This window comes from Dendrobates tinctorius, unplaced genomic scaffold (assembly GCF_039654945.1).
Source record: "Dendrobates tinctorius isolate UK_male_01 unplaced genomic scaffold, ASM3965494v1 ptg000046l, whole genome shotgun sequence".
Taxonomy (NCBI): domain Eukaryota; kingdom Metazoa; phylum Chordata; class Amphibia; order Anura; family Dendrobatidae; genus Dendrobates; species Dendrobates tinctorius.
This window is the reverse complement of record NW_027361714.1, coordinates 44,965,257-44,986,089: the sequence shown is the minus strand read 5'-3', so window position 1 is coordinate 44,986,089 and position 20,833 is coordinate 44,965,257. Positions and strand designations below refer to the sequence as shown.

Below are 20,833 nucleotides of genomic sequence, written 5' to 3'. Positions count from 1 at the left end.
ATATGGCTGCGGGGGCCTTCGCGGTCCTGCAGGGAGGAGGCTTCCTCAGTGCCTGCTGAGGACAGGCACTGAGAGAGCCTGTGCAGCGCCTGTCAGATCGCTCATCTGACACAGTGCTGTACAAAGTGTCAGATCAGCGATCTGACACTTTATTGTAATGTCCCACTTTGGGACATTACTATAAAGTAAAAAAAAAAAAAAAAAAAAGTAAAAATAATTAATAAATTCCTAAGAAATTATTTTTTGTAAATGAAAAAAATAAATATACATATTTAGTATCACCACGTCCGTAACGACCCGCCCTATAAGACTGTCCTGCTAGTTAACCCCTTTACTGAACCCCTTAAAAAAAGGCAAAAAACAATGCTTTATCATACCGCCGAACAAAAAGTGCAATAACGCGCGATCAAAAAGACGAATATAAATAAACATGGTACCCCTGAAAACGTCATCTTGTCCCGCAAAAAACGAGCCGCCACACCGCATCATCAGCAAAAAATTAAAAAAGCTATAGCTCGCAGAATAAAGCAATGCAAAAATAATTTTTTTTATATAAAATTGTTTTTATAGAATAAAAGCGCCAAAACAAAAAATAATATAAATGAGGTATCGCTGTAATTGTACTGACCCGAAGAATAAAACCGCTTTATCAATTTTACCACATGAGGAACGGTGTAAATGCCCCCTCAAAAGAAATTCATGAAATGCTGGTTTTTATTCATTCTGCGTCCCAAAAATCGGAATAAAAAGCGATCAAAAAAAAGTCACATGCCCGAAAATAAAAACGTCTACTCGTCTCGCCACAAATAAGACCTCACATGACTCTGAAGGTCACAATATGAAAAAAATTATAGCTCTCAGAATGTAGTGATCCAGAAACTATTTTTACAATAAAAAGCATATTTTAGCGTGTGACAGTTGCCAAACATAAAAACCTGCCACAAATAGTAAATCAAGCCCTCCTTTATCACACCCTTAGGGAAAAATAATATAATAAAAAAAGTATTTATTTCCATTTTCCTGTTAGGGTTAGGGGTGTGTTGGATTTAGGGTTGGAGTTAGAATTGGGGTTTTTCCACTGTTAAGGCACATCAGGGGCTCTCCAAACGCAACATGGCATCTGATCTCAATTCCAGCCAATTCTGCGTTGAAAAAGTCAAACGGTGCTCCTTCCCTTCCAATCTCTGCCATACGCCCAAGCAGTAGTTTACCCCCACATATGGGGTATCAGCCTACTCAGGACAAATTGGTTAGGGTTATGGATAGGGTTGGGATTAGGGTTAGAGGTGTGTTGGGGTTAGTGTTGGAAATAGAATTGGGAGTTTCCACTGTTTAGGCACATCAGGGGCTCTGCAAACGCAACATGACACCTGCAGACCAGTCCATCACAGTCTGCATTCCAAAATGGAGCTCCTTCCCTTCCGAGCTCTGCCATGCGCCCAAACAGTGGTTCCCCCCACATATGGGGTACCAGCATACTCAGGACAAATTGGACAACTTTTGGGGTCCAATTTCTCCTGTTACCCTTGGGAAAATAAATTGGGGGCAAAAATATCATTTTCGTGGGAAAAATGATTTCTTTATTTCTGTGGCTCTACGTGAAGCACTTCAACTTCTGTCAAGCACTTGGGAGTTCAAAGTGCTCACCACACATCTAGATAAGTTCCTTGGGGGGTCTAGTTTCCAAAACATGGTCACTTGTGGGGGGTTTCCACAGTTTAGGCACATCAGGGGTTCTCCAAACTCGACATGACACCCGCAGACCATTCCATCAAAGTCTGCATTCCAAAACGTCACTACTTCCCTTCCGAGCCCTGACGTGTGCCCATACAGTAGCTTTCTCCCACATATGGGGTATCAGCGTACTCAGGACAAATTGGACAACAACTTTTGGGTCCAATTTCTCCAGTTACCCTTGGGAAAATAAAAAAAAATTGGGGACTAAAAGATCATGCTTGTGGAAAAAATGTGATTTTTATTTTCACACCCGGGTGTTATAAACTTCTGTGAAGCACTTGGGGGGGGGGGGGGGGGGTCAAAGTGCTCACCACACATCTAGATAACTTCCTAGGGGGGTCTAGTTTCCAAAATGGGGTCATTTGTTTGGGGTTTCCACTGTTTAGGCACATCAGGGGCTCTCCAAACACGACATGGCGCCCGATCTCAATTCCAGACAATTTTGCGTCAAACGGCGCTCCTTCCCTTCCATGCTCTGCCATGCGCCGAAAAAGTGGTTCCCCCCACATATGGGGTGTTGGAGTACTTAGGACTAATTGCACAATAACCTTTGGGGTCCTGTTTCCCTTGGGAAAATAAATTTGGGGGTGAAAAGATCATTTTTGTGTAAAAAATGATTTTTTTTAATTGTACGTCTGTGCGTTATAAACTTCTATGAAGCCCTTGGGGGTTCAAAGTTCTCACCACATATCTAGATAAGTTCCTTGGGGGGGTCTAGTTTCCAAAATGATGTCATTTGTGGGGATCTCCACTGTTTAGTCACATCAGAGGCTCTCCAAATGCGATATGGCGTCAAGCCAATTCTGCGTTGAAAAAGTCAAACGGCGCTCATTCCCTTCTGAGCTCTTGCACCCAAACAGTGCCCCCCCCCCCACATATCAGGTGTCAGCGTACTCAGGACAAATTGCACAATAACCTTTGCAGTCCAATTTTTCCTGTTATTACCCTTGGTAAAATAAAAAAAAATGGATCTGAAGTAATTTTTTTTGAGGAAAAAAAGTTAAAGTTCATTTTTTTAACATTCAAAAAATTACTGTGAAGCACCTGAAGGGTTAATAAACTTCTTGAATGTGGTTTTGAGTGCCGTCAGGGGTGCAGTTTTTAGAATGGTATCACTTTTGGGTATTTTCTATCATATAGACCCCTCAAAGTGACTTCAAATGTGATGTGGTCCCTAAAAAAAAATGGTGTTGCAAAAATGAGAAATTGCTGGTCAAATTTTAACCCTTATAACTTCCTAACAAAAAAAAAATTTGGTTCCAAAATTGTCCTGATGTAAAGTATTTTGTATGCCATATCTCTGTGATTTAAGGGCATAAAAATTCAAAGTTGGAAAATTTCAAAATTTTTGCCAAATTTCCGTTTTTTCATTTTTCACAAATAAACGCAAGTTATATCAATGAAATTTTACCACTAACATGAAGTACAATATGTCACGAGAAAACATATTGTCAGAATCTCCGGGATCCATGGAAGCGTTCCAGAATTATTAGCTCATAAAGGGACAGTAGTCTGAATTGTAAAAATTGACCCGGTCATGAACGTGCAAACCACCCTTGCGGGTAAAGTGGTTAAAAAGTCAACTAACCGTTCAAGCCTTCACTCAGACCCATCGACAGAAAAATAAAAATGTTATGTTTAACCGAAAATGGCGACACAAAACAAAAATAGTTTTTGTTTCTTCTTGTGGTTTTTTTTTCTTTGCAATATTAAAAATGTTAAAAATTAAAATATTGTTGCATGTTTGGTATCGCAGTAAGGCTAGGTTAACATTTGTAGTTGAGTACGCAGCATATATTCCACAAAAGCATGCATGCATTTGCGGACGATTGGCAAGTGCTATTTTCCCGGCGAATTTTTTAATGTACACAAGCCACGCCCAATGGGCGTGTCTTATGTTAATTATTGCGCATGCAAAAGCAAAGCGTATGCATGCGTTCCCATAGACTGTATTGCGTTGTTTAGACTCATTCCTTCCCCATGCGTTTGGAGGCGGCAATTTGCCGCCTCCAAAATTGCAACATGTTCCGTTAGCCGCGCCCCACCGCACAATCCGAAGCAACGCATGCGTAAGCAAACGCGGTCGAATACATACAAACCTGCGTCCACAACGTTAAAGATAAGAAAACACGACACATGCAGATGTATGCGTCAGAAATGCTGCGGACACAACTGCAAATGTGAAACCGGACTAATCGGACTGACTTGGACAATTATGTGTCAGGGTCATTTTTATCCGCACAATGAACGCCGTATAAACAAATCCCAAAAAACAATGGCAGAGTTGCATTATATATATTTTTTTTTAACAATTTATCCCACTTGCAATTTTTTTTCCCCTCGGGCTTCAGGGTTTCAGTACACTGCATGGTAAAGTGGATTGTGCCATTCAAAACTACAACTCGTCTTGCAAAAAACAAGCTTTCATATGTCTGTTTCCCTTAGAAGAAAGTGAAGAAAAAAGGAAAGCATAAAAATGAAACATTCTCTGGTCTTTTAAGGGTTATTTTACTTTTTACTGGTTTTACACATCTGTCATTGCTACTGACTTGCATGTTTGTTTCAGTAACTACATCACTTAAATTAAAAAATAAATAGCAATTCTGAAGAATGTTTTCTGAGCATTCAATGTTCTGTTTCTTATTTTTATTGATGAATAAATATGAATAATTTCCATTGTCAGTTTGACATGATGTGGGACTGTCAGTGCTGGATGGACAATATGAAACTGTGCCAGAACACACCGCCAACTAGTAACCCCCTTATCAATGTATTCTTAAATACTTAAAGGGACTCTGTCACCCTCGGGACGTATATGACCTATTACTATGGGCATACAGGTAATAGAAATGTTACACTAATCCTACCTCGAAGCCTCATTATTGTCTTGTTGCTGAGAAATCTTATATTCTTTCCTTATGTTAATGATTTAAATCCCTGCCTCCTGCGCCATGCACTCCCTCCACAATCCATACCTTTTCCTCCCTTTTATGAGCACTGTATTCAGGGAACTTCTGCGCAGACGCCAGCGAGTAACTGTGACCTCCGGTGTGCGCGACTATAAGGTGCTCTCCCCACTTCCTCCCTGCATAGTCATCGCCAGGGACCATGTGCATATTTACACACAGTACTGTTGTGAGTTCATTTTCCCCTTCACTACTGAGGCCCGAGGAACTCCCTCTTCTGGTGAAGAAAGGTAGTGAGCCTGATTATCAAACACCTGAGGCTGATGATGATGACTGGCTGAGTGGAGTTACTGACTGGATATAAGGCTGCCGACGCCCTTCTGCCCTGCGGGTGATTTCTCTGTGGGATCCTTGGAGACCAGTCTGAATTCCTGCTCCTCTAAAGCTAAGTTTGCTGCTCGGCTTTTTGCATTTGTGCTTTGACTTTGTTTTGCTTTGTTTTTCTGGATTTCTGCCATTCCCTGCTGGGGTGTGCTGAATTCCTTTAGCTCTGTCTTCTGAAAATACCTGAGTGCTGATTTAGTTTTTGAAGCCTAGCTGATTCAGGGCCTTTTTCATATCAGCTTGTTGGCTTATGTCTTTGATAGGGTTTTGGCAAATTGCAGACAGCAGCCTTCCTGTCCTTTCCTATCTAGGTAGTTTTGGGCCCCGTCTTTGCTCAGTCTATCTTTCTGTCTGTGTTAGTGTTTTCATCTTGCTTCACCGTCATTATATGTTGGGGGCTGCCTATTGCTTTGGGGTCTGCTCTGGGGCAGTTTAGATTTCCCCTTTCTTTCTTTAGGCCTATTTAATTCTCCGGCTGTGATCGAGGGGTCTAGGGCATCGTAGGAACCCCCCACGGCTACTGCTAGTTGTGTTGATAGGTTCAGGGGTCTGCAATCTGATAGTTGCCAACTTCTCTGGTTTTCTGGACTTAGCTTGTATTTCTGTTTTTGCCTCCTACGGTGACTCATTCATAACAGAATCACCCGCCATACCGCAGATCCTAGGGTACTCAATAGCAGGAAAGAATTGTAAAAAAAAAAAAAAGGTGTGTATATTTTTTCCTCTATATCTCTGAGGCCGTAGGGGGAATTTTTTTTTTCTCTCAATGGAGATAAAGCAATTGTCTGATCATGTGGAGCAGCTCGCTGCGGAAGTGCGGGGATTCCTACACCTGATGTATTTTTTGGGGATCGGTCTAAATTTTTGAATTTCAAAAATAATTGTAAATTATTTTTTGCCTTGAAGCCTAACTCGTCAGGGAGCTCCGCTCAGCAGGTTAAAATTGTCATCTCTTTGCTGCGTGACGATCCCCAGGATTGGGCGTTTTCTTTGAAACCAGATGATCCTATTCTGACTAATGTGAACGCATTTTTTCAGGCCTTGGGGTTGTTGTATGACGAACCTAATGCCATTGGTCAGGCTGAAAAGACCCTGCTGGCATTGAACCAGGGTCGTGATTCTGCAGAATTGTACTGTCAAAAATTCCGAACGTGGGCAGTACTTGCTACCTGTAATGATAATGCCTTGGCTGCTCTCTTTCGGAAGGGGTTGTCAGAAGCCGTAAAAGATACTATGGTGGGATTTCCTGTTCCCTCTAGTCTTGACGATTCTATGTCATTAGCCATTCAGGTTGATTGGCGTTTGCGCGAACGCAAAGCTGCACGAGAGGTGTTGCCACCTGTTGAACAAATGTCTGAACCTATGCAATGTGATAGAGTTTTTTCCAGAGAGCAGCATCAGAAGTTCAGAAGGCGTAATAAGTTGTGTTTTTTCTGTGGAGATGCCTCGCATATTATTTCTGTCTGTCCTAAACGAGAGAAACGCTTTGCACACACGTTTTCTGTTGGGGGTGTTCAACCTAAGTTTCTTCTGGCTATTACTCTGATCTGCTCCCTGTACACATTTTCGGCCAAGGCTTTTGTGGATTCGGGAGCAGCCCTAAACCTAATGGACATGGATTTTGCTAAACGTTGTGGATTTCCGATGACACCTCTGCAGACGCCTATCCCTTTGAAGGGGATTGATGCTACTCCTTTGGCTAAAAGTAAACCTCAGTTTTGGACCCAGGTGGTAATGCGGGTCGCCCCAGGCCATCAAGAAAATTGCAGATTTTTGGTGTTGCATAATCTGCATGATACTATTGTTCTGGGGTTTCCCTGGTTACAAATTCATAATCCAGTTTTGGATTGGAAATCTGTGTCTGTGGTGAGTTGGGGTTGTCGGTGTGCCTTTAGTGAGGCTCCGGTGTTTTCCACCTCTCCTCAGTCGCATGATGTTCCTGATTATTTGGCGGACTTTTATGATGTATTTAGTGAAAATGAGTCTGCGTCTCTGCCTCCTCATAGGAGTTATGACTGTGCAATTGAACTGAGCCCAGGGTGTAAATTTCCCAAGGGTCGGCTCTTCAATTTATCTGTACCCGAGCACAAGGCTATGCGATCCTATATTAAGGAGGCGTTGGAGAAGGGTCATATTAGACCATCCTCGTCACCCTTAGGTGCCGTTTTTTTTTTTTTGTAGCCAAAAAGGATGGATCATTAAGACCTTGTATTGACTATCATGACCTCAACAAAATTACTGTTAAATATCAGTATCCGTTACCCCTGATTTCTGATCTATTCTCCAGAGTTAAAGGTGCTTGCTGGTTTACCAAGCTTGACCTCAGGGGGGCGTATAATCTTATTCGCATTAAGCATGGGGATGAATGGAAGACAGCGTTTAATACTCCGGAGGGACATTTTGAGTACCTGGTGATGCCTTTTGGGCTCACTAATGCCCCTTCTGTCTTCCAGTGCTTCATGAACGATATTTTCTGAGATTTTGTCGATAAATTTTTGATTATCTATCTGGATGATATTTTGATCTTCTCCAAGGATTGGGATTCTCATGTGGAACATATTCGGACTGTGTTCCGGATCTTGACGGAGAATTCCCTGTATGTCAAAGGATCTAAATGCCTTTTTGGAGTACAGAGGATTTCTTTTTTGGGATTTATTTTGTCCCCGTCAACTATTGAAATGGACCCGGCCAAGGTACAGGCCATTTACGATTGGGTTCAGCCCACTTCTTTGAAGGCCCTCCAGAAGTTTTTGGGTTTTGCTAATTTTTATCGGAAATTTATAGCAAAATTTTCTAGTATTGCCAAGCCATTGACTGATTTGACTAAGAAGGGTGCTGATGTGTTAAATTGGTCTCCAGAGGCTGTTTCTTCCTTTCAGGAGCTGAAGCGAAGATTCACCTCTGCCCCGGTTTTGCAGCAACCTGATGTCTCACTTCCATTCCAGGTAGAGGTGGATGCTTCTGAGATTGGTGCAGGAGCTGTTTTGTCCCAAAAGGATCCTGTAACATCTAAAATGAATCCCTGTGCTTTCTTTTCCCGAAAGTTCTCTCCATCTGAACGTAACTATGATGTGGGGAATAGGGAACTGTTGGCCATGAAATGGGCATTTGAGGAGTGGAGACATTGGTTGGAGGGAGCTAAGCATCAAGTCGTGGTCCTCACTGACCACAAGAATTTGATTTACCTAGAGTCGGCTAAGCACTTGAACCCTAGACAGGCTAGGTGGGCCTTGTTTTTTACACGTTTTGATTTTGTGGTTTCTTTTCTTCCTGGAACTAAGAATGTCAAGGCTGACGCCCTCTCTAGGAGCTTCTTTGCTGATTCTCCTGTGGTGACCAAGCCTGCTACCATCTTAGGCGAAGGGGTAGTTCTTTCTGCCATCTCGCCCGATTTGAGACGTGCGCTGGAAGAGTTCCAGGAGGACAAACCTGAGCGTTGTCCCTGTGGAAAGTTGTATGTTCCTGACCAGTGGAAGAAGAGAGTGATGTCTGAAGTTCATTGCTCTGCTTTGGCTGGTCATCCAGGTATTTTTGGTACTAGAGATCTGGTGAGTCGGTTTTTTTGGTGGCCCTCCTTGTCTCGTGATGTCAGGAATTTTGTGCAGTCCTGTGGGACGTGCTCCCGGTCTAAATCGTGTTCTCGCTCTAGTGGGTTGTTGATGCCTTTGCCTGTCCCCAAGAGGCCATGGACCCATATTTCAATGGATTTCATCTCTGATATGCCTGTCTCTCAAAGGATGACTGTTATTTGGGTGATTTGTGATAGGTTCTCTAAGATGGTTCATCTTGTACCACTCCCTAAGTTGCCATCTAACTCTGAGTTGGTGCCCCTGTTTTTACAACAGGTGGTTCGTTTGCACGGGATTCCTGAGAACATTGTATCTGATAGAGGAGTCCAGTTTGTGTCTAGATTTTGGAGAACTTTCTGTTCCAGGCTGGGAATTCAGTTGTCCTTCTCCTCTGCTTTTCACCCTCAGACCAATGGGCAGACAGAGAGAACAAACCAGACCTTGGAGTCATATTTGAGATGTTTTATTTCTGCTGATCAGGATGATTGGGTTTCATTTTTGTCCTTGGTCGAATTTGCTTTAAATAATAGAGCTAGTTCTGCCACTTTGATGTCACCTTTTTTTTTGTAACTTTGGGTTTCATCCTCGATTTTCTTCAGGGCAGGTGGAGCCCTCTGCCTGCCCAGGTGTTGACACTGTGGTGGAGAGAATGCACCAGATCTGGGACCAAGTGGTGGATAAGTTATCTCTCTCCCAGGAAAAGGCCCAGCGGTTTTCCAACTGACATAGGACCATTGGTCCCCAGTTTAAGGTTGGTGATATGGTGTGGTTATCATCAAAAAATATTGCTATGAAGGTGGCTTCTCCTAAGTTTAAGCCTAGATTTATTGGACCTTACAAGATTGTGGAGATTATTAATCCGGTCTCTTTTCGTTTGGCTCTTCCTGTCACATTTAAAATCCATAATGTGTTCCATAAATCTTTGTTGAAGAGGTTTGTTGAACTTGTTGTTCCGGGGGTGGCACCTCCAGACCCTGTATTGGTTGAAGGTAACATGGAATATGAGGTAGAGAAAGTACTGGATTCCCGTCTGGCTAGACGGAGACTCCAGTATTTGGTTAAGTGGAAGGGTTATGGTCAGGAGGATAATTCCTGGGTCTCTGCCTCTGATATTCATGCCAAAAGATTGGTGCGTGCCTTTCATCGGGCTCACCCTGATCGCCCTGGCGGCGTAGTTGAGGGTTTGGTGACCCCCTCCTCAAGGGGGAGGTACTGTTGTGAGTTCATTTTCCCCTTCACTACTGAGGCCCGAGGAACTCCCTCTTCTGGTAAAGAAAGGTAGTGAGCCTGATTATCAAACACCTGAGGCTGATGATGATGACTGGCTGAGTGGAGTTACTGACTGGATATAAGGCTGCCGACGCCCTTCTGCCCTGCGGGTGATTTCTCTGTGGGATCCTTGGAGACCAGTCTGAATTCCTGCTCCTCTAAAGCTAAGTTTGCTGCTCGGCTTTTTGCATTTGTGCTTTGACTTTGTTTTGCTTTGTTTTTCTGGATTTTTGCCATTCCCTGCTGGGGTGTGCTGAATTCCTTTAGCTCTGTCTTCTGAAAATACCTGAGTGCTGATTTAGTTTTTGAAGCCTAGCTGATTCAGGGCCTTTTTCATATCAGCTTGTTGGCTTATGTCTTTGATAGGGTTTTGGCAGATTGCAGACAGCAGCCTTCCTGTTCTTTCCTATCTAGGTAGTTTTGGGCCCCGTCTTTGCTCAGTCTATCTTTCTGTCTGTGTTAGTGTTTTCATCTTGCTTCACCGTCATTATATGTTGGGGGCTGCCTATTGCTTTGGGGTCTGCTCTGGGGCAGTTTAGATTTCCCCTTTCTTTCTTTAGGCCTGTTTAATTCTCCGGCTGTGATCGAGGGGTCTAGGGCATCGTATGAACCCCCCACGGCTACTGCTAGTTGTGTTGATAGGTTCAGGGGTCTGCAATCTGATAGTTGCTAACTTCTCTGGTTTTCTGGACCTAGCTTGTATTTCTGTTTTTGCCTCCTACGGTGACTCATTCATAACACAGTACCTAGCGATGACTATGCTGGTAAGAAGTGGGTAGAACACCTTATCCTTGTGCACGCCGGAGGTAACAGTGACTCTCCTGTGCATAAGATCCCTGAGTACATTGCCCATAGAATGGAGGAATTTGTATCAACTGTGGAGAGTGTGCAGGGCACAGGCGCGGGATTCTGGAGTCACAACTGCACATCACAGGGCTCTGTGACATGCATGGGAGGGCTTGATATTGTAATGAAGACAGGAGGCAGGAATTTCTTCCAGAAATCACTAGTATAAAGATATACTCTAAAATAAGTTTTCTCAATAACAAAACCGCTAATATGAGGCATACAGGTAGGGCTAGTGTAACATGTCTGTCACCTGTGTGCCCATATTAATAGGCCATATACGTCCGGGGGGGGGGGACGGATTCCCTTAAAGAACTATCCTCAGTGTAAATAAGAACAAGGAGTCCTTAAAGTGATGATATGGCCCGAATAGAGCCTTGATCTCAACATCAAGTCTGCGTAGGATTGCATGAAGAGACAAATTTCTAAAAGCCTACAGATGATATGTGTTTAGTTATCCAAGATGTTTGGAACAACCTTCCTGCCAAGTTACTTCAAAAACTGTGTGCAAGTGTACCTAGGACAACGGATGCTTTGATTACTGTTTTTAAGATATAGGGTGGGCACACCATATTGATTTGATTCAATTTCTCTTTTGTTCATTCACTTTACATTTTGTTAATTGTTAAACCGGAACTATTAATACTATTTTTCAAAGTATTCTTGAGCTGCAACATTAATCTCTACACTTGCCTAAAACTTTTACATGTGTGAATGGTAACTAGTGAGGTCTTAGGGTATGTGCACACGTTGCGGATTTGCTTTTGCAAAAAAACCTGCACTGATTCTTCCTCGCTTGGCAGAAAGCGCAGATGAAAATTCGCACGGATTTGATGCGTTTTTCATGTGGATTTTTCATGCCAATTTGTAACCTAAATAAAGATATATTATTTAACAAAAAATATTGTAATATCATTTCCTTGTCCAATATTTGTATGTGTGTGTGTATATATACGCTGCTCAAAAAATAAAGGGAGCACTTAAACAACAGAATATAACTCCAAGTAAATCAAACTTCTGTGAAATCAAACTGTCCAGTTAGGGTACCGTTACACTTAGTGATGCACCAGCGATCCCGACAACGATATGGATCACTGTTGCATCGCTAAGTGGTCGCTAGTGAGCTGCCACACAGGCAGATCTCACCTACGACATAGCAGGGGTCGCTACTTACCTGTCAGACGCGGCGATCCTGACGTCCTCAAACTCGCCTCCACGCGACGCTCGTCGGTGCCACAGGAAGTGGCCGACGAGAAACGGCCCAGGACATTCTCGCGCGATCAGCGACAGACAGCAGGGGAGCCGGTTGGAGGTAAGTATCACATGTAGCGATATCGCTATAACGTCACAAAACCAGTGACGTTATAGCCATATTGCTAGCGATATCGCTATGTGTAACAGGCCCTTTAGGAAGCAACACTGATTGACAATCAATTTCACATGCTGTTGTACAAATGGAATAGGCAACAGATGGAAATTATTGCCAATTATCAAGACACCCTCAATAAAGGAGTGATTCTGCAGGTGGGGACCACAGACCACATCTCAGTACCAATGCTTTCTGGCTGATGCTTTGGTCACTTTTGAATGTTGGTTTTGCTTTCACACTCGTGGTAGCATGAGATGGACTCTACAACCCACACAAGTGGCTCAGGTAGTGCAGCTCATCCAGGATGGCACATCAATGCAAGCTGTGGCAAGAAGGTTTGCTGTGTCTGTCAGCATAGTGTCCAGAGGCTGGAGGCGCTACCAGGAGATAGGCCAGTACACCAGGAGACGTGGAGCATGCTCGGAAAAACCCGAGCAACAAGTATACTTGCTCATCACTAGAGACCACTTTCAAATGTTCAGTTTGTCTGATTTTTCTTTTTGTAGGTATATATGTTTGAATAAAATGTAAATTGTTCTTTTAGTCTATAAACTTCTGACATGTCACCGAATTTCCAAGCAATAAATTGTCTTTTTTCTGACAAAGAAAAATGGTCAATATTTAAAAAAAAACAATGCTTTCAGACCTCAAATAATGCAAAGAAAACAAGTTCATAATCATTTAAAAACAACAATACTAATGTTTTAACTCAGGAAGAGTTCAGAAATCAATGTTTTGTGGAATAACCATGATTTATAAAAAACGCTTTCATGCGTCTTGGCATGCTTGCCATCAATCAGTCTTTCACACTGCTTCTGCAGCAAAAATGTAAGCAGTTCTTCTTTGCTTGATGGCTTGTGAATATCCATCATTTTCTTGATTACATTCCAGAGGTTTTCAATGGGGCTTGGGTCTAGAGAATGGGCTGCCCATGACATGGTTTTGATGTGGTGGTCTCTTAATTTTTGCCAGAGCTGTATATATAAATATGTTTGTGCGTATATATATGTTTGTGTGTGTGTATATATACAGTGTGTGTGTGTGTGTGTGTGTGTGTATATATATATATATACACCAAGCCCAAGGTTTATTAATGAACATAATAAACTGGTACATAAAGATTTAAATAAAGACACACACACGAAATATGCATGAAACGCAATATCTGTTTAATTTTCAAAAAATTTGAAAAAAATATTGTGTGGGCTCCCGCGTAATTTTCTTTACTAGCAGAGGGAAAGCCGACTAGTGGGGGCAGATGTTTATTGCCTGGGAAGGGGGTAATACCCATGGAGCTTCCCAGACTATTAATATTGGCTCACATCTGTATACTTAGCCTTTACTGGCTATCAAAATAGGGAAGCCCCCCCCAAAAAAAATGACATGGGGTCCCCCTATAATTAATAACCAGCAAAGGCTATGCAGACAGCTGCATGCTGATATTAATAGCCTAGGAAGGGTCCATGGCTATTGGCCCCCCAGCTAAAAACATCAGCTTTCAGCCACCCCAGAAATGGTGCATCTTATAGATGCGCCAATTCTGGCACTCCGCTCTTCCCACTTGCCCTGTAGTGGTGGCAAGTGGGGAAATAGATGGGGGGGGGTGGTGTCACCTTTGTGACATCAAGCCTCGAGGTTAGTAATGGAGAGACATCAATAAGACGCCCCTATTACTAACCCCATAGTCACATTGTAAGTAAAACATAGACACCCAGTAAAAAATCCTTTAATTGAAATAAAGGCACAGACTTCAATATTCTTAATTAAAGCATACTTATTACATCACCTAATTCCCTGATGCCCTTGATCTCCTACAACAAAAATAAAGCAAACCAACACAAATACTTCCTGTCTGATGTAGTCCATTTAATAACGAGTGTCCCACGACGATCTCACGTGTAGAACAGGTACACGGCCTCCAATGACACACTGACAGGAAGTAATATCTCCCGCAGTGTATCAGAGTTCATCGGAGTTCGTGATTTTCTCACCCAGCGGTGCCGCAAGTGACAACATGAACTCCATTGAACTCACCGTGGTGGAGTAATACTCTGCGGGAGGATTATCTCCTGTCACTGTATCACCAGAGGTCCTGTTGAGCAGTCACATCTCCCGATGTGACTGTTCTACACGAGATCGTCGTGGGACACTCGTTATTAAATGGACTATGGTGGAAAGGTAAGTATAAGTTGGTTTATTTTATTTTGTTGCAGGAGATCAAAGGTGTTGGGGACTAGCTGTTTGAATGTTTTTTTTTTTTCTACTACTCAACACAGTTGCCAGATGATGGGACTACTATCCCATCATCAGCTCATGCTGTCACTGTATAAATGTGACAGCAGACATAGCTAGATGGGAGTAGAAAGAAGTCCCATCAGACGATGCCTGCCTACACACATACCCGCGCACACACAGATACATACAGACACCCGCAAACAGACACGCACATATTCTCCGCTCACACATATTCCCCACTCACACAGTCTCCGCCCACACACTCTTCTTGCTGCTTTTTTGCAGCGTTTTTTGCACGCACATTCGCAGCAAATCCGCAAACCTTTTTACACCTGCGGTTTTGCTGCGGATTTGACTGACTCAATGGAAGTCAATGGGTGCAGCAACGCTGCAGATCCGCAAAAAAAATTGACATGCTGTGGAAAATAAAACTCTGCAAATCCACGTGGTTAATCAATATGAATGTGCACACCAATTCTGGATTCACATTGATTATCATTGGTTAGGCACTATATTGTGGATTTGGTGCAAATCTGCGCATCAAAAACGCTGCGGATCCGAAACGTGTGCGCATGGACTTATACTCTCTGGCAGTCGAGATTGGACATCCTGCAATTACCAACCAGGTTCCTACAAGTAGTCTTTTATTTTCATACTGGTTTGCAGCATTTTTTTCAACAATCAAATTTAATAGAATATTTTTTGGAGCGTGGGTTTTGTTTCTTAACATTGTAGACATTTTCTGGTGATCTTTAAACATTTAAAAAATTACTATATTTTTATAAGTTTCTTAACAGAAATCTATCAATAGGTTTTTTTCTATTTAATCTGAGAGCAGCACAATGTAAGGGCAGAGACTCTGAAACCAGCGACGTATCACTTTCTGGGTTGCTTGTTGGAGTTTCAGTACAATCTGTTTTATCAGCAGGAGATATCACTGAAAGATTAGTTACCTTGTGCCATGTAGTCTTCATTCTCGTTGGAACTCTAGTTGCACCGCTAGAGACACCAGTAGTTAGCCGCTTTCTGCCTATGAACAGTGTACACAGCTGACAATCACTGTTTGGGGGCAGGGTTATACAGAGCAGCAGATATATCAGTGATTTTATCAAAATGACAGTATGCAAACAAGTAAGGGATACATCGATGGAATCAGGGTCTCTGCTCCTCTCTGATTACATAGCAAAAAGCTTGTAATAGATTCACTTTAATTTGTACTTTTTCCTGAAAACAGCATCTGCTCCTCTGTTATAGATCATGTAAATATATTTAAATTGATATTTAAGGTTGTGTTTGAACGAGTATGACCTTTTTTAAAGGAATGTAAGCCTTGTGTCCTTTATTTACATGAGTAAGTATTTCCATTTTGTATTCATGTGAGAGTATTCGAGAAAACTTTGCATTTTCTATAGCAACATACGTATGCAAAAAAAAATCTGATGTGAGATTAAACATGTTCTGTGCTAGGAAATTAAAATGATTAAGTAGGTAGCTGACATCCTGTAAAATATGTGCTTGGACAATTGATATTACAGCAGGATACATACAATTTTTTTTTGGTTGTAGATTTTAATTATATTTAACCCCTTTCCAACATCGGGCGTACATTTACGCTGATGTCAAACTCCTTCTTGTTGACGTGAGACATGTCAGCTGTTTTGAACAGCTGACATGTGCCCGCAATAGCCGCGGGTGGAATCGCAATCCACCCGCGGCTATTAAGTAGTTAAATGCCACTGGCAAACTGACAGTGGCATTTAACAAGCGCTTCCGGCAATCGCGCTGGAAATAGGCACACTGGTGACCTCCGTCACGTAATCGTGGGTCACCGGTGTGTTGTCATGATAACCGGAAGTCTCCTGGAGACCTCTATGGTTATCAGTGCCGGCTTGCTATGAGCGCCACCTAGTGGTCGGCGCTCATAGCAAGTGAGTAAATCTGCTACTGTATATAGAGGCGATCTGATCATTGCCTCTATGTGGCAGTTTCTAGTCTCCCATGGAGACTATTGAAGCATGCCAAAAGTAAAAAAGAAAATTGTTTTTAAAAACATTAAAAAAAAATTTAAAAAATCAAAGTTCAAATCACCCCCCTTTTGCCCCCAAAAATAAGCCCGATATCACGAAAAATGGAGACTCTTCGGGTATTCTAGCAATTTATTTATTTATTTTATTTTTTTTTAGCAAAGTTGGGAATTTTTTTCACCACTTAGATAAAGAAAGGACCTAGACAAGTTGGGAGTCTATGAACTCGTAATGACCTGGAGAATCATAATGGCTGTCAGTTTTAGCATTTAGGGAACGTAGTAAAAAAAAAAAAAAAGCCAAACAAAAACAAGTGTGGGATTGCACTTATTTTGCATTTTCACCTCACTTGGAATTTTTTTCCCGTTTTGTAGTACACGACATGGTAAAACCAATGATGTCGTTCAAAAGTACAACTCATCCCACAAAAAAACAAGCCCTCACATGGCCATATTGATGGAAAAATAAAAATATGGTCTCTGGGAAGAAGGGGAGAAAAAAATGAAGACGCAAAACCGAAAAAAGCTCCGGTCATGAAGGGGTTAAAGGCAGCATAAACCAAGCTGGGAAAATAAACACTGCCTTCTTGGCAAAACAGCAACACCAGACAAAACAAGTCCGCTGAAGGTCAGCAATGTCCAAGGCTCAGGTCCTTTAACACCTGCACAAACACTTTCCTGGAGTCACTGACACCTCCTGCCTTTGGAGGCCAGCTACTTGATTCCAGACCATGTGATTCCTCCCCTCATGTGACTGATCACATGACTGTCACTACACAGGTCCTGTCAGCACCCGGCGGTGCTGGCTCTGCAGGTGGAGATAAGGTGGACATCCTCCCACCTGCTTTATGGATGTCCACATAAAAGCCAGTCTATTATGCAGCTTGGCTTAACCCTCACAACACTTATTGTGGTGGTGGAGGAAAAACTCTGGGTTTTATATCACTGACTCCTTTAGGCATCGTTAAACATATCTCCCCTCCAGCACTTTACCAGGGACTTAGTCACACCACATATGTTATGAAGGAATATCTTTAATTCCAAGTTAATAATAAGACCCCTGGTTTGAAGGTCACATGTTTTTATTCAGATATATCACTAAGCAATAGATCTGTAAGACACAGATGCAAAATGGAAGCATTCCAATTCGCTTCCATGTTTCACAGATCACCGTAGACTCGAATGACCGACTATTATCCATGTATCAGAATAGAACCTCCTTTGAGTCTCGCAGATCCATGGTTTTCACAAATGTGTGTATACATCCATGAAACTATGGTATCCAATTCATCAAACTCCATGGCCTTGATTCTTGTAAAACTCTGAAAAGTTTCAAAATTTTTGTGAAACACGGAGTTCCACAAAGCTCTGTAACATTTGGAGTTTCAGTCAGCTTCACCAAAATGGGCAGAGCTGAGGCAGAACGGGACATGGTGACATCTGCTTGTCTACTTCGTGATGAATTACGGCGTACCTTATGCCACAAGTCTTAATCCAGATTGTGTGCTGTCCAAGATGAATAACTGCATGCAGCCGTGTTATTGTTGCATATCCTTCATAAATATGACCCAATGTTTTATTATATAATTTCACAGAATTGGCTTGGAAACGTGGGGAAAATAATTTATCAGGTATTACAGTACGGTACTTTATTTTGCTGTACTGTGTGATGACATTTGCCTTTCTGGACTTCCGCAAAGATAACAGCCCTGTTGAAACTGTAACTTAATTTCCACCCATACTTTTGCCACTGTACGATTACATAATCATGTAAGATCTAATAATAATCCTTCTGAATATTTTTATTATTTTTAGAGTGGATCCAATGGATTCCTACCATCCCCTTCCTTGTTATCCCCTCATTCTAAATTCAGGCTAACGGGAACACCTAGCATACAGTTGCAGACCTCTGGTACCACTACATATGGTAAGAACATTTTATTATGTTTGTTGTAAGTCAGAAATGTGTAATCTAGACTCCAATAGTATTTCATTGCACGTTTTTGCATGTAACATATAGCTAACACTTTGCTGCAAGATCCAAAATTGTCTCACCTATAACATGTAGTGGTATGTAGCAACCATGCATCCATGGAGTTTGTGCAACCTCGGAATATGGTACCCTCAACAAATCATATGACACATATTTCTTTTCAATAAAGACAGTGGTAACCATCCGTGAAATATTGTTCATAAAATCCTACAAAAATAATACATCTAGACTAAAAGCAATAAAGTAATCATTAAAATAAAAGCGTTTTAAACCCATGTGAGTCATTGCAGATATAATAACTTTTTTTTTCTTTTTTTTTTACAATCTTTCATTTGTAAATTGGTCCCAGGTCACTATAAAAATTACTATCCCGGTATAAGACATACCAACTAACAAACAAATATGTTGAAGTGTCCGATATTACCACTATTTAATTTGGAAGCTCTTTCCCGAAATTGTCCTTTATTATTAAAGGGGTTGTCCAGGATTTTAACATTGATGGCCTATTCTTAGGATGGGTCATCAATGTCTGATCAGTGTGACATCCGGAACCCCTGCCGATCAATTGTTACCATTGTCGGCACGTCTGAACTGTTCAGTTGTGGAGCTACACAGCTCCGTCAATGGAACAGTGGCCGCTGCCAGGTACTGCATATCCACCCCATATTGATTTGGATAGGTAGTGGATGTACAGTACCCGCCACTATACAGGGAATGGAGCTGTGCTGTGCAGTTGAGCAGTCCCGGCCGACACTGAAAATACCTGATCGTTGGAGGTGTTGGGTGTTGCAACCCCACTGATCAGACATTGATGACCTCTCCTAAGGATAGGCCATCAGTGTAAACAGTCCTGGACAACCCCTTTAAATATAAACACAAGTGTATAAAGTTTTATAGCTTCTATATGGAAGATTTTAGTTTATCTTATTTTTAAATTATTTGCAGATTACTTAACATCCACGGTATATGAATTGTTACAAGTTATGTTCTCAATCACCTGTAGTTGCAGACTTTGATTTGATTTTGATCCAGACTTTCCTTCTTATTCCCATTGGATATCTCATTTATTTATCTTAATAGTAAATTAATCCTTTGGCAAAAAAATATTTAGTATTGGTGTAGAGCTGCAACCAGACACCATAGGGCATATTTATCAATAGTATCTAATTTTTTAGACTGGATAGTCTTAACATGTGGCTAATTTATTAATATTAGCTGCCATTCTTTCCTAATTTTTTGTGCATGGTGTCACAAGTTTAACTAGACTTCTATGTACACCATATGCTTTTGGAAAAGCCAGGAGCAAAAAGGGTCTAAAACTCGTAATAAATATGCAATTCAAGTAAACTTTTTTGCTGCAAATTGCTTCTGAAATCTCCGTATATGAGTTTTGGATATGTTCTTTCACTTGTAAAGTCATGGCCAAAAGTTTGGCTAGTAAGACTTAGGCTGGAGTCACACTGCGCTATGGTAGACCGTTAAACGGACTGCGTTACACCGCGGTATAACGCGGTGTAACGCAGTCCGTTAATGCCGCCATAGACCCCCATTATGTCGCGCATCGCGACATATGCCATAAAGCGGCACACGTTCGCGACATGCAGTTATTCACTGACGGAGCCTCGGACTCGGGATGCAGCGTCTGAGGCTCCGTCACCACTAGCGCTGATGAAGCATCAGCGCTTGCGGTATAGCATAACGCATATCACCTCAACCAACACCGGAACTGCTGCAACCCACCAACCTACTGTCTCCTTCCCCACCATCCTTTAGCATGTAAGCCCGAAAGGGCAGGGTCCTCTCTCCCCTCTGTATCAGTCTGTCATTGTTAGTTTGTTTACTGTAAATATCTGTAATTTCTATGTAACCCCTTCTCATGTACAGCACCATGGAATCAATGGTGCTATATAAATAAATAGTAATAATAATATCGCGTTATGCTATAGCTTTAACGCAGCCCGTCAACGCTATGCGTTGAACGGGCTGTGTTAACGCTATATGAACCTGGCCTTAGCAATTTTTTGCTGCCTTTGAAATAGAACTGGTCAGCCTATGCAGAGCGATAGGGACTTGAATGGGTTGGCCACTACTAGGACAACCCCTTCTTGAACTAAATATTTGCCCCTTATAAAATAAAAAAACCTATACTCACATCCAGTGCTGGCACCGTCCCCGCGGTATAGACACTCACTCTCCCCAGGGCTCTTGCGTAGTGTTGTGACACTTGACCCCGACGCTCAATCAGCGCTGGCCTTACTGTCCCCGCCTACGTACGGATTGAACATGGAGAGGAAGCCAGGGATCAGCTGCAAGTTGGACTTCCTCTCCATGTTCAATCCATATGTAGGCGGGGACAGTGATACCAGCTCTGACTGGGCGCCAGGGTCCTGTGTCACAACAATGCATGAGAGCCCTGGGAACATTGAGTACCAACGCCGTGGGAACGGCGCCAGCTTGGGACGTGAGTATAGGCTTTTTTACTTTATCGGGCCAAACATTTAG

The 20,833-nt window shown here is 42.1% G+C and overlaps 1 protein-coding gene across 4 annotated transcripts in view; it reads left to right on the top strand.

Moving 5' to 3' along the window:
* Positions 1–20,833, top strand: part of AHI1 (Abelson helper integration site 1) — a 300,707-nt gene that overhangs the window by 170,379 nt on the left and 109,495 nt on the right. For all 4 annotated transcript variants that reach the window (XM_073575859.1, XM_073575862.1, XM_073575861.1 and 1 more), the window contains one exon: positions 18,154–18,265. In XM_073575859.1, the coding sequence (XP_073431960.1) occupies positions 18,154–18,265 (112 nt within the window). The remainder of the gene's footprint in view (positions 1–18,153; positions 18,266–20,833) is intronic.